Source organism: Cupressus sempervirens, chromosome 10 (assembly GCF_028749045.1).
Source record: "Cupressus sempervirens isolate cs-2001-9-10 chromosome 10, ASM2874904v1, whole genome shotgun sequence".
In the NCBI taxonomy this organism is placed as follows: Eukaryota; Viridiplantae; Streptophyta; class Pinopsida; order Cupressales; family Cupressaceae; genus Cupressus; species Cupressus sempervirens.
Window position 1 is genome coordinate 707197819 of NC_143127.1, and position 15280 is coordinate 707213098.

The 15280-nt window shown below is 34.6% G+C and overlaps 1 protein-coding gene across 5 annotated transcripts in view; it reads left to right on the forward strand.

The window, feature by feature from the left end:
- LOC149535774 (protein RRC1-like) overlaps window positions 1-15280 on the forward strand; it is a 104017-nt gene that overhangs the window by 11291 nt on the left and 77446 nt on the right. For 3 of the 5 annotated variants that reach the window (XM_089805646.1, XM_089805645.1, XM_089805647.1), the window contains exons 5-8: window positions 4830-4899; window positions 7293-7445; window positions 7843-7962; window positions 8087-8252. In XM_089805646.1, the coding sequence (XP_089661772.1) occupies window positions 4830-4899; window positions 7293-7445; window positions 7843-7962; window positions 8087-8252 (509 nt within the window). The remainder of the gene's footprint in view (window positions 1-4829; window positions 4900-7292; window positions 7446-7842; window positions 7963-8086; window positions 8253-15280) is intronic. The other 2 variants (XM_089805649.1, XM_089805648.1) reach the window with 1 other exon arrangement.

The window sequence follows — 15280 nt, forward strand, 5'->3', positions numbered from 1 at the left end:
CTTGGGCTTTCAAGATGTCACTGCACGGAAAATGGATTACATGTAAATGCAACATGTAAGGGAAGGTGGAGGGTGAAATGAGATGCAAATGTGAGTGAAAGATATGCTTTACATGCATATGCGGATGAAGGCTAAGATGAAAAGCATGGAAAGATACGGAAACATGTATTTGCTCATGGAGGTGTGAATGCATATGGAGATGGGAATGAAACAATGGAGGTGAGATAATGAATTATATAGTCACTTTTGGAGGAAGAAAGAAGTCAAAATTCACGGAAAGCGAAAATAACATCTTTTTTGTCTTTTCAAAATATGACTTTTGATCAAAATCGGACCTTTTATATGCAATTACACGTAAGACATTTCGTGTTATCGTGTCGTGCGAGTGAAAGCGAAAAAAATGAGATCGATGAAAACGGAAGTGGAAAATGGGATTACATGCATGTGTGAATGGTGAATGAGGTGAAAAACATGTAATCGCATTTGTCGGATGAAATGTGAGATGTAATGACATGGAAATGGAATGTGAAAAATGATGACATGATAATGCTTTCACATGTAGTGAAGGAAAAATTCTCAAAAATGGAGAAAAACCGGCAACAAGCACACAAAACCAAAACAAAAGAAAAACATACCTTTGAAAACAAGTCAAAACATGCCAAGATGCAATGCACTTCAAAGATGAAATTTGAATTTGGAACTTGGGGAAGAACCAAAAACATCAAAATGAAGGAAAACTTCATATTTAAAGGAAAAATGCACTTTCTAAGGCAAAGATTCTTACAAATGGCATCCATTCAACGATTTCATGCATAAAATTAGCAAGGATAAGCATGAATTAAAATGTAAGAAAGAAGAGGTCCACTTACATGATGAATATGTGCCAAAAATGAAAGAAAAGATGCTCTAAAATAGCAAGTTCTATAGTCTTAAGACCAATTCTCCCTTAAATCCGGATTTTCAAACAACCTTTTGACTTTTTCCGCACTTGCATGTAATGAACATTCAATGGTCGGATTTGACATGAAAGTGCCAAATAAATGGTCTCCAAAAACAATATCATGCATTTAAAACTCAAAAACAATCCCTTTTGATCAAATGTATGGGCTGAAAATGCAATTTTTTGAGTTTTTTGAACAAAAATATGATTTTTTTAATTCAAAAATCTGGGCCGTTTTTGCAAAAACGTGACTAAAAAATGCATATTTTAAAGTCATTTTTGACTTGTGAATGCAAAAACGACTTTCCCAAATGCATATACATGGATCCAAATGCAAAAAAGTTGTTTTAAAACACATAAAAGTGGATTAAAACCTCAATTTTCTGGGCATTTTAAGCAAAAACGTGTTTCTCCAAGCAAAAAATGTGATCTTCCAAACAAAACGATTTGATGTTTAAACACAAAAATGGTGATCACTATGTGATGTAATCAGCAAATAGGGCCAAAACGATTTGATTCCATACAAAAATGTGATCAAACTTTGAAGATTTATGGAGTTTTATACAAACAACGTGCCCTAGCTTAGGAGTTTCAAACACGTTTTTGGGTGCAATAACTTGATTTTTGATGAGGGCAAAATGATCACCTCTCCAAAACATGATGAATGCAACTGATTTCATTCAAATTCATGGAGAAAATCAAAAGTTATGATCAAAATAAGAGGTTTTTGGAGCAAGAACATGTTTTCTTCACATAATAGGACATTTTTATGTTCATTACATATTTTAAAACATGTAGTAAGGCAAAATAGGACCTCTTTGAGTCCAATGCATGTTTTAAAATATGTCTTGAGATATAATCTCACTTTTTGAAGCCCATTCAATATTGTAAAATGTGCAAGTCTCCAAAATCTCACTTTTTGGAGTCACTCACATATTTTATAAACATATCTCACCTTTTTCGTGCACAAGCATGAAAACTAAACTTTTCATGTCATTGCATCAAAAAGGTCCACTTTTACAAGTTTTTGATGTAATGGCATGAAAAGTATCCTCAAAGTGAATTTTCATATGCATTAGTATGAAAAGTTTCCACTTTTCATGGTTTTTTACATGCATATGCACATAAAAAGTCCACTTTGAGGCATTTAAGTTATGTATTTCACTTAATTTTATAAAAATGTCATCAATATGGGTCAAAAAGAACATTTATGCATCATATTAATCAATATAATACATAAACATTATATTAAAGTGACATTTATATAAGTATTTAATTTAAAAATAAAAAATTTAAAAAATAACTATCTAGTTTGTAGTCACTTTAAGTGAAAAATTAAAAAGTAACTCAACTTAAAATTATAACATAAAGTGCACTATAGTCACTTTAAGTTATAAATTTAAATGAAAAGTAACTTCAAAACATAACAAAAAGTGAATAAAATATTATATTTTCAAAAAGTGAATGTCAAAATGAAAATATAACATCATATTTTTAATTCGTGTGGTTGCACCTAAAATGTCCACTTTTGAGGCACTAAAATGATCATATCTCTTGACTGACAACTCCGATTGACCTCTAGGTTAGACCGAATCAAGGGGGAAAATGAAAGGCATGACATGAGCAAATTCAAAGGACCAAAAACAAACAAACACAAACTCAAAAGCAAAGAACGGATTGTGAAGGCTTTAAAAATCAAGCAAAGGCTCGACAAAAAGCAAAACAAAAAAAACTTGACGAAGGCCTTCAATAAAAAGATTTATTGTATCAATTGGTACCGATTGGTTGATCAATACTAACCAATTAAATAATGAAATAAACTCAGAGAAATGCGAAACTAATTTGAAAAAATTTCGTACTGTTACCTACATTTTGTGGTGACAAAATGCAGGACAACAACTCCGATGCTAGCAAAAATTGGGGACATTACAGACTGTTCTCGACAGAAAGGAAGTTGATGGAATTTTTAATTAGGTCCTATCTGTTCTTTAGCTTATGGAGCTGGGATGTTGACACTAGCACAATAATAGGTTAATCCTTGAAACTCCAATGCTGGCAAACAATGGAGACATTACACACTGTTCTCGACAGAAAGGAAGTTGATGGAATTTTTAATTAGGTCGTATCCGTTCTTTAGCTTATGGAGCTGGGATGTCGACACTAACATAGTTTTCCTTTCTCATCCATATCTTGAAGTATCCAAGCCACAGTTGCAGCATTTTGCCTCTCTCTCCACATGCACATAGTGGTGTACTAGGTATGATATGTGTACAATATGGCATGAATTTGGCTAAGGTACTGTGTTCAACTGTATCCAAGATGAGCACAAGGTTTTTGCCGCATCATATATGTTTGGATATGGAAACCTAGTGATCTATGCTGTGTCCAAGTAGATAGTTCTAAAATCAAAATTATAGACTATAAAATCAAAATTTAAAACAAAAACGAAAGCATTTTAGAAAACCCCATTTTTGCATAAATTCAGCTGTGCAGACAAGTAAAACACAATCAGCAAGTAGAGGCTGAGAGGCAGAAAAGATGTGCTGTATTATGAGCAGTGGTAGGCACCAGCAAAGGGGCATGGCTAGAGCAAAATCAGAGTGGTATATTGGCCTCTTAAAGAAATTATCTTGTTTTTCTTGTTTGTTCTCCCAGATTTCTATGGGGTGTCTGATTCTTGGGTATATTTTTTTTCTGCCATGTAATTGTTTTTCCTTTTCGATTTTCATTCCCAGTTACCTCTTTGAAAATATAGCTGATTGATTTTAATCTCTAGGTTTAAAAACTTTGATGTTTAGTTTAGGTTAGAATTGCCTAAAATGGCTTAAATAACTGTTGTACAGGACAGTGTGCATGCACTCCTAGCTCTTGGGAAGGAGTCAACATCTCACACTGTAGTGTTATTTCAGCTTCTTTACTGGATGCCATTTAGGTGTAGAGTTTACTTTTTGACTTTATAATTTAAAATTTATTTAAAATGTTTTTTTAATATATGTTTTAAATATTATCTCGTTTACTTTTAATATTTTATTTTTAAGTTTGTTTTTAATTCTAAATTTTATTATAAATCTGACACTTTTTGAATATTTTTAATTTTTTAATTTTTGAGTAAGGTTTGGATAATGATATTTAAATTATTTATTTATTAAACTACATTTATTACTAATTTGTATATATATATATATATATTTTTATCAATTGATTATTGAGGGTTGTTTTTGAGGTCCTATGTGCTGTACAACTACTGTGGGATGTTGCTCTACTGTAGTAATACCACTTACAATTATGGGGTTGCCGTTCAACTTGCAGGGATACTGCTTACAATTCTTACCTGTGAGGATATCATTTCAACCTGCACTATGGTGCCAAGATTTCACTTTGGGCGTTTGAACCAGGGTCTCCAACATAAGAACCCAATTACTTAACCTGTTGGACTTTACCCCTTTGACAATTATCTTTAATTTATCAATTAACTTGTTTATTAACTGTAATATTATATATTATTAACATCAATATTTATGTGTATGCTTTTTATGAATGCCATATCCAGCTGTATCAATATGAATGGGCCTTTGAAATAGGCATATAAGTATCTTATACTGTATCTGTATCTCTGTTGATGGAAATTTGATCCAAGGTGAATGGCCTCTTATCTTGCTATTTTGCTAATGGCCGTGACTCAGTTGTGGTGACTATATTCTCTGCTGAAATATGAGTTCTCTTTCTGTATGCCTGATGAATTCTTTGGAGCATCTTGGATTACAACTATGTGAATTGATCCACCCATACTAGATTACGCTGTACATTTTATATGAATTGTTTTAGGTTTAGATATAAATGCAGGCTATTAACAATTTTGTTTTCTTTGAGCTTGGTTTCTTGTTTGCAGGTATATACCATCATTTATACCACCTGGAATGCCAGGTTCAGCCATTATGGAGAAGGAACCTGATAAAAAGGTGCAGTATACAATATTGAATTGTGTAGTCTAGTATTTTGGTTTTTGAACCAATGACTTACACCTACTGGTGTGGGTATTCCCATGCTCCCTAACATATGCATTTTTCTTGGATGATTTAATGTCTAAAATTAATATTTTGGGATCCAGCAATGCATAGGTGTGGGTTGCCCGACCTTGCCAACATTTCCATGATTCCTTCATAAGTAAAATAAGATTAAAACGTTCTTGTTTGAACTGTAGAAGTCCGCTGTCTATGTCAACCTGAAAGTATTAGAAATGCAACAACTTAAAATTCTAAAGCTATTTGGAAAATGGCAAGTGTATATTATTTCAGGTGAGAACTACATTTATTGTGAATATATTTTAGGAAGTACATATTCAATAGTAATTGATTCTGCGATGTTTGATTATCCGGAGTCATCTTCCTTAAGCCAGAGGTCCTTTCCACTACTTTAATTTTATATGGTGTAACTCGAGAGTTGAAAGTAATCATCTCTCAGCCATCATTAATAAAATTGGATTACATTATTGCAAATATTATTATAATATTCATATTGTTGCAACAACAAAGTCAAGGCCCACTGATATTGTTTCCTTTAGAGGACAGCAGAAAATCTTTTATCTTAGCTAAGGACACTCAGGCTGCTTTGTTTTCATGGCACAGCCTCATGGTTATTATGATTTCACTAGACATTGAACAAAAACAATTTACTGTTTGAATGCACAATAATTTCAATCAAATGGCAATGGAAGTATTGGTTTGGAAGTCAAGCAAGATTGGAAAAGTCTTTAGTCATTCAAAATTATAATGATGAGATGTTTGTCCCATACATTTCTTGATATTGGATAAATGCACTTAATGTTTTAAATTTTAAATAATATAAAATTGCACTGTATATTATTTATTTTTCATCAGCCTCTGTCATTTTATTCATTGTAGATGTGTATTTCTGTCTCATTTTTCATCTTTGAAGCATGCATGATTGGTCTGACTGTAATCTTGTGGTTGAGGCATGGGTTTTTATCAGGAGAGGAAGTAGTGTATGTGCTCCTATAATGTAAAACCACTCAATTGCATGGTAGTGGGATTTCTCATGTTGTGAGCTACCTGTGCCCTAAGCACAATTAGGTGAGCAGGGTGCTAGGCATTGTTGATGTAAGAATTATTCCTTTCCTTTCCTTTCCTTAATGAGGCCTTATGATTCTGTTTAGCTGTAATTAAGAAAGTTTCTCAGTAACGGAAACTAGACTATTAGGATGGAATACATTAGAATACTGCATTCAATGAGTTAATCAATTTCCACAGGATTTCAGTGGGAAACAAGAGATTTAGAGTTTACATTTTCCATCATAGACTGTGTGGAAAGTTTGGTTTTTCATGGCTGAGCTAGGAGTATGCAATGACACTAACCAATGATCATAAGTGGGTCAATATTGATGATTACATTGTGGTTAACCTAGTAACCTAGTAAACTCAATATTTGTTTGTACTTCCTTCTGTGGCATATTTGATGTCCAACGATTGATGAGTATTTTTTTTAGTATGTATCTGAATTTGGATTCGTGTTATACCAATATTTATGTATGTATACTGGCTTAGTAACTTACGCGTTTCTTAGCGATCATAGTTTTTAACTCATATTTGATGATTATCCATGACACATCCATCCTAACATGGCTGATGATAGTACGCAAATGAAAAATTATTTAATTTGATATTGCTTGGCATTACCTGCAATAGTTCTTTTACAGTCGAACTTATGAGGGAGTGTACAATGACACACTACAATTCTTTCTATTTTCTGTTGGTTCCATCTCACGGATTCCATAAAGCATTGCTATGCTTTCTGGCCCCTGTGTTTCTTATCCTTAATTTGTACCTAGATGTTCTACTCTAACCTTGGTCGCTGTTTAATTTTCTTTTGATGATATCCTTTTAACTGTTGACCAAAGGTGTTTCATGGCAGGGACATGACAGTATGCTTGCATATATTGAAATGTCGACACTTCATACCCTGGATTCTTAGTATCTGGTAGTGTAGATGTGCTATCCATATACTATTTGTCTATGGCAATTCTATGATTTTCTTTTTCACGCTTCAAATTGTTTGGCCTTTCCATCGAGGCTTCTACCTTTGTAACTTGAGATTAAGTTCTGGTGTCATAAATTTATAAAACTACATGTCATGGTTCAATACCACATACTTGCGCTGAAGAGTGAGGATTTTACAACTTAATGCTTACAGAAAGATGACACAGCAGTTTTTGGATTTATTCTGCATGCAAATTACACATATAAGAAAAATTATCTACTCTATTTGGCTGGTTATGTAGAGGTTCTTTGTGATCAGATGCTGACCTTAGGTTATTTTCCAAATAATGTCAATCTAGAAAGAAGATGAAAAAATTAAGGAGAAGGCAAAGGGAAAGATGCGCAATATAGATAATTTCATGGAAGAATTAAAGCTAGAGAGAGAACTGAGGGAAAAACGCATTCATGATCGCGAGCAGCAACAAGAAGGAAGGCCAAATGAAATCTCAATGGTATATGCCCTTTCTAGCTGTGGCTTATTTAATCCATTGTATCGTCCAAGCCATCTTATGGCAGCTGTAAGCATTGAGTATCAGGATATGGTAGTTAACCTGAGAATAATATTCCAAATTGTAATTGTTATAGAACAAGTTTGTGATTTTAAGCACCTTTCTGTTGGCTGTTCAAAATGAAGCCATGACCTAAAGTTTTTTAAGTAAGGTAAAGGCATCATGGTTGGAAATTCTATGAAGTGAGGAAAAATAATGAAACAAGGCAGATTGGTTTCCTGTTGTAAGGATAGGTCATGCATAGATTTGAGACCGTGGAGACTGTCTTGATTAACTAAGAGATTTCAACATATTCACAATTTTTGTAGATCTTTTTTTCATTATTGTTGACATCATGCAGCCTGTAAGTCGTTTTGATGAAATTCCAGAGGAGCTTGATCCAAGTGGAAGACTCTTGGGGTCATTTGATGATGGAGATCCTCAGACAACTAATCTTTATGTAGGAAATTTGTCACCGCAGGTAAAGTGTCTTTCAGCTCCAAAGTTCAATATATCATTGGTTGAAAGTTGGATGCAGGCTTACTGCATTTGAGCTATTGCCAAATCTTCCTTATTCTATTTGATTTCTTTGCAAATAACATCAGGTGGATGAAAATTTCCTTCTACGCACCTTTGGTCGGTTTGGCCCTATTGCTAGCGTCAAGATAATGTGGCCGAGAACAGAAGAGGAGCATAGACGGCAACGCAATTGTGGCTTTGTTGCTTTTATGAACAGAGCTGATGGCCAGGCAGCAAAGGATGAAATGCAAGGTTTGTGCTGGATAAATTCTTTGCTTCAAATTCTACTTGCACTAGCTATTAAATTTTCCCTAGTTTGATATCCTATAACTAAGGAAACATGTCTGATTGAGTTTTGAATTCTGGAAGTATAATTTTGCTGTTGTTCTATTTGTGGTCCTCAAATATTTATAACATTGGCTCTCATGGTCACAGCTTTAATTTTTAACACGGTGTAGGAAGTAGAACAGATGATGACTATTTAAGTGACCAAACTATATCAAATAATGTTGGTGCTGTCATATAGTACATGGTCAAATTTTTTAGCTCCTAATATGACTGTCAAGCACATGCAATTCTCAATTTTAGTTTTCATCTTTTCCATGTTGACTTTATGTGACATTTACATCTGATTATTCATTATATGGCATTTTGTCACATAAATTGATGCCTTATAAGAATAAATCTGGGGGATGTAATATAAAGAAGGTTTAGCAATCAAAGGGGGAATGCAATTATTTTAAGGGGGCTGACTAAGTTTTATTAAGGATTATTAGTGGCCAGCATGTAAGTAAATTAACTATGCTCCATGGAGTTTTAGGGACGGGGACAACAGGGCATGGCAGGATGTGTTTCTGGTATGGGTACTCTTTAGGGCCAATTTTTAGGGGATTGCAGGGATGGCTATTAAGAAAATTGGGGAGTTTTTATATATATAGAGAAATTTCAAATATGCACACCATAACATTGATAAAGCATTCACCATAGATTTTTTAAAAGCTTGATACATAGCATTAGACTTGTACTGAGATTCCACATGTGAATCTATTAAAAAATAAACAAAATTCAAATGTTTTCATTGCCAATATAGGGCATACATTTAACAAAATGACCACAGGCTCCAAGTTTCGAGCAGGAAATGACAATAAATATTAAAATATAAATACTATAACAAAACTACTAAACAGTAAACATAGAAGTCGATAATAATTGGCTGACATGCTATTATACTACAGACTTGATCGGAAAATATAATGTCTTACCCACACAACATTTTCCGATCATTTTACGGCGATTTCTTCCTCCTTTTTGCACGGTTGACAGAGATACGATTGAAGTCGGCGGTCAACTGGAAAGTAGACTCTGTCGGTTCACTACCATCTTCACTCAACCGACTCTCCTTTTGATTTCTATGGAAGACATTTTATGCATTTTACTCTGTGATTATCATCCTGCCCGTAATCTGCCCTCTGAGAGGAAATGAAAAGGTGCAGCAGACATGTTTGACAAGGCATTCTCTCTAAAACTATGCATGTACCCAGCATTGTAATGGCTAATGAGCCCAATTACAAAGTTTCCCCCAAACAGCTTCCTCATTATTCACTGCATAATGCCTCACCTTGTTCCACTGTTTCCTCTCCCACTCATCCTCCAACATATATCTCAGCTCTGAATCCTTCACTTTCTAGACAATGTAGTGAAGATTATTCATCAGAAACAGCTACAACAATGCCGCATCTTTGTAAATATCTGATCTTATGTTGAGCTTACAGAACAGAAGGAAGATGTTCCATCCAAGACGGATGGATAAAGGGGCAGAGGGACCAAGAAGTTCATCATTGACTGCGAATTTCTCAGGGAGCTCCATTATTGGCTTCTCAGGTGCAGCGGCCAGTATATTTATGAAAGTTTCTGTGAAGAGCCCAAGCTGGCTTTACCAGCTATGCTGGCAAATATTGCTAAATGTTTTTTTGTGTTTAGATGTTTTCCTATTTTTTTTAATTGAACACACACACACATATATATAAGAGGGGAAAACTATTCTGGAATGAAAGAGCTATTGCTACTGATAAAAAAACCAATTTTGAAAATGGCAATCAAATTCAAAATTCTGGATGTGTCAATAATATTGGTTCCATCTAAGACTGAAATTGCAATGCAGTGAGTAACCTGGAACTGTTTATCACAACCGTTTTGCAGCATGCCTGAACAGATTATATACTCTGTGAATGAATTCCTCCTTCGATTTGCTCACATGCCTAGCCAGGAAGTGCTGTGATTTTTGTAGAATTAATTGTCCACCCTCGAACAGGTTGAGACTGGATTCGTTCACAATGAGCAGAGGTAAAGATGCCAAAGCTGGCATTAATTGCAGACACAAACACCCTATTGTGCCATTGCAATTCACAGCAAAAATCCGACCCTGGATGCAGATTTGACACGCTAAATGCAACTGTGCAGATATGTGAAGTAACATCCAGCTATGAGCAATATCAATCACCCAGTTATGCACAGATTTCTGATACTAGAATCAGGAAGCAGACATTGTGAAAAGGCAGATCAAAATGCTCACCAAACATGCCTGTAGGTAAATCACACCAACATGCAGAAATACTGTGCAATCAATTTCTAGAATTCCCACTCACAAATCAACCCCGTAGTCACAGGCAGAACAGTAAGGAGTTGCCAATTCTGCAGATAATTGCAAAGGAAAGACACAAGTAATGAATTACCAATTTCCCTCAGTGAATTCGCTCCTTAGGCACGTGAAACAGTTTGAGGAGGACCAAATCTCAGATGAAAGAACCAGTCACAATTCACTACACTTCAGCAGTGAATTGGAATAACAATTCAGACCTCAAACCCTCAGGCAATACCAAAAGCAAATATCAACAATTGGATGATCCATTTACTTCATGAAACCATCTTTTAGAATCACACTTGGCTTCACCAACACACCATTAACTAGAAGCTTCTGTTAAACTCTTTTAATAAATAATTTTTCTAGCACATTGCTTCATGAAAACACTTTTCACTTAAGAAGCTTGAACTTCACAACACCAAATTATAACATAAAGTACTTTATAACAATGAAGCCTCATTAATAAATTTATAAATATTAACTCCATCAATTAAAAGACCAACCATATGCAGATGATGACCAACAACTAATGCCACCACTGCACTGCCAAACATAGGTAACTGCCAAAAATAGACTTACTAAAAATAACAAGTCTACAACTGAGACCTCCAAATCTCTTTGTCAGCTCACGAGGGCCACGATGAACTGACCTGGCCAACTGTGGAGACTTGCCAAAAATGGGGACATTACAATCATTCCTCCCCAAGATTGCTTGTCCTCAAGTAATGATGCTAGGATGCGTAGAATTTGAATATTATTATAAGTTCTTGAGCCTAATATTTCTAGTATCAATTTTAAGAAGTTAATTTGATTTTCAGGTGTAAAAACCAAAAATTTCCCAATGAGGGGACATTACATATTTCATTTTAATGAGATTCTTTGAGTTGGTACTATTTGTTTTTTATTATTTAGATCAATACATCATAGCATCATGAATATTATGATCATAGCATATTCCTCGTAAAAAATCACATCATGAATTCCTTGGAAACACTTGCAAATGGCAATATCAAGGCTGATCATCCTTGATTTGCAAAGAGCATGGAAAGTGGCCTGCCTTCCATCTCTCAATCCACCTTGGAGGCTTGCCATCCTTCTTGATCAAGCCCAAGAGCATGGTAGGCTGGTTGTTTATTCCAGCTCCTGTTCAACTTGATAAAAGCATTAAAGGACTTATGAGGCTGGCCATCCTTACCGTTTGCATGACACTTCCACAAATTTAAAACTGATTTCTCAAGATTTTTGCTAGATTATTACTAACTAAAGAACATATTGGCAGTTCAATCTTTAAATGATAAATGAGATCTTTCAGATACTTGCTGCTTGGATTTAATGTATTTATTGATGATTTTATCTCTGACTTGCTGTTCAAATTTCATATTCTAAATGAATTGTATTTCATGCTTTCTTGATGTATTGGCAGTTCAACCTTTATGATAGGGATTGCTGCAATTAGTTATATTATTGCTTACTGTATTTCTGACTTTCTGTTCAAATTTCATACTCTAAAATAATTGTAATCCATGCCTTTTCAAATATCAGACACTGCCTTTTATACACTGCTTAGTATTGTTAATTTACTATACTCCACAAGGATGTGTCCCTTGGGTTTATTGACCCACTCCCACCCCTGATATAGTGTGGGGATGCAGGGTGTCATTTCTGCGTCCATCCTCTTACACCCTTTTGTGCAAAATTTGGAAACAATTCTCGAAACAGCTCAAAAGAGTGGTCAGGGATGTAGAGGACAGCTAGAAGTCCCCAGTACAGACTTCTGGCTGCCCCCTATGGTCCAAGCCCTTTTTGGACGACCAGTTTTGAAAAATAACACATTTTAAAATTTCAAAAAAAGACAGGCTGGCCCACAAGGACACCCAAACCATAAATAATCATACCAAAACCTAGTTGCAAAGGAGAAGAGCAACAAGAGGGACAGCTGGTCAAGGAGTGAACAACAGTTGAAGAGGAGGTTAGGGCATCAAATCTACTTGATTTACTCTCTTAGACCTACCATCTACTGATTATGGGCATTATATACTAGCATGTGCAGCAAAAGAAGATGCAGTAGATAGGCCGATAGTAATATATAAGATAACCATAATACTAACCCTATCCTAATCTCATGTACAATATTAACTTTTTAATAAATTGTCATTATTTTAATTCAATGTCCATGACAACAAAAATTACTTTTCAAAATTTCAAATTCAATATTATTTTAATTTTTAATATTTAATAAGAAAATGCAATTTGTTTTACAATATCTTTGAAAAGATGTTTATCATCCTCTCTTAATAAACTTAGTTAACCATATCCTAATCTCAGGTACAATATTAACTTTTTAATATATTGTCACTATTTTAATTCAATGTCTATGACAACAAAAATTACTTTTCAAAATTTCAAATTCAATATTATTTACATTTTTTTAAATTTAATATGAAAATGCAATTTCTTTTACAATATCTTTGAAAAGATAGTTTATCATCCTCTCTTAATAAATAATAAATGATATTTAAAATTAATTTTTTTAGAATAGTTTCAAACATCAATAGGTTTTTCTTAATAAGTGAAATTAATTTTACAAATTAATAATTCTTGTGAAATGTTAGACAATAAATTTGATTCAAAATCACTAAGGATAAAATAGTGTAAAAATAATATCAAATCAAATAATATTGAAAAGAGTTCAAGGAATACCTTAAGGGCCCTGCAATGCTACTCACATCTTATTCTTGTCTTATGTATTAATGTCCCTACTTAAAAATTGAAGTTATTATTGGAATCCTGTTTTAGAGCACAGCAGAAGCAGTGGTGTGTTCGTGGCAAAAATCTGCAGCGCTAAATGCAACATTTCTCCGTTGGCTGCAACATCTTCGTAGAGCTCATCCGTGCTCAGCGTCTGATGGAATATTCAATGGATCGTTTGGAGAAGGAGCTTTACAAAATTCTGTAACTAACTGCGATATGATTGATCCAAAAGCAGTGGTTCTTGAGCTTCCCATCACTCCGTTCTTTCAGCACGGAGGACAACGTCTTCTATTCTATCCGCTCCTTTGACAATGAAGACAACAGTGTCCATTTCATCGATATTAGTTCGTCAATAGACATAACTTTTGAATTCAACATGCTGCCCTTGGAAGCTGTGGCGGATATGAGAAGCATAGCGGAGCTCATGGAAAAGGCAGGGTATGGGAGGGGTTGTGTTTGAGTCTTTGTTAGCAGAATTTGAGAAGGTGCTTGAGAATGAGAATTCCAAGACCCGAATCTCAGGCAGAACTGTTCATCCTCTCACTAGACACGTCATGAATTTTCTTGCTTTTCTGTTTGTTAATAGGAAATCTATAATGTCCCCTATTTTGGCAAGTCTGTGCAATTGGTCAAGTGAGTTCATCATCGCGACCCTCGTGAATTGCTAGTGATATTTGAGGGTCTTAATTGTGGACTTGCTATATTTAGTAAGTCTATTTTTGGCAGTGCAATGGTAGCATTAGGTGTTGGTCGCCATGTGCATATGGTTGGTGCATTTAATTGATGGAGTTAATATATATAAGTTTATTAATGAGGCTTCATTATTATAAAGTACTTTGTGTTATAATTTGTTGTTGTGAAGTTGAAGCCTCTTAAGTGATAAGTGTCTTCACAAAGCCATGTGCTAGAAAAGTTATTTATTAAAAGAATCTAATGGAAGAATATTATTAATGGTGTGTTGGTGAAGCCAAGTGTGATTATAAAAGGTGGCTTCGCAATCTAGATGGATCATCCGATTATTTATATTTGCTTTTGGTATTGCCTGAGGGTTTGAGGTTTGAATTGTTATTCCAATTCACTGCTGGAGTATAGTGAATTGTGACTGGTTCTTCATTTGAGATTAGGTCTTCCTCAAACTGTGTTCACTGTGGCTTCTTTATATAATTATCTAACACAATTGGTGTTTCCTTACTGTTCTGCATGTGACTGTGAGGTCAATTTGTGAGTGAGAACTCTAGAAATTAATCGTACAATATTTTTGCCTGTTGGTGCAATTTACCTACTGTATGTTTGGTGAGCATTTTATTCTGCCTTTTCACAACATGTGGTTCCTGATTCTAGTGTCAGAATCCTATGCCTAACTGGGCAATTGATATTCCTCATAGCTAGACATTACTTAACATATCTGGGAGGTTGCATTTGGTGTGTCAAATCTGCATACAGGGTCGTGTTTTTGTTGTGAATTGGAGTGCCACAATCGGGTGTTTTTGTCTGCAATTAACCCTAGCTTTGGCGTCTTTACCTTTGCTCATTGTGAAAACCAATATCATGCGTCATTATCCAGTCTCAGCCTGTTCGAGTGTGGATGATTAATTCTGCAAAAATCACAGCATTTCCTTGCTAGGTGTGTGTGCCTGTTGAAGGACGAATTCATTCACAGAGTATATGATACATTCAGGCATGGTGTAAAACGTCTGTGATAAACACTTTAGGTTATTCACTGCATTGTAATTTCAGTCTTATATGTAACCAATATTATTGATACATCCAGAATTTCAAATTTTATTGTCATTTCTGGAATTGTTTTTTATTAGTAGCAATAGCTCTTTCCATTCCAGTATTGTTTTCCTCTCTTATATATCTATATTTAATTCAAAAAAAATCAGAA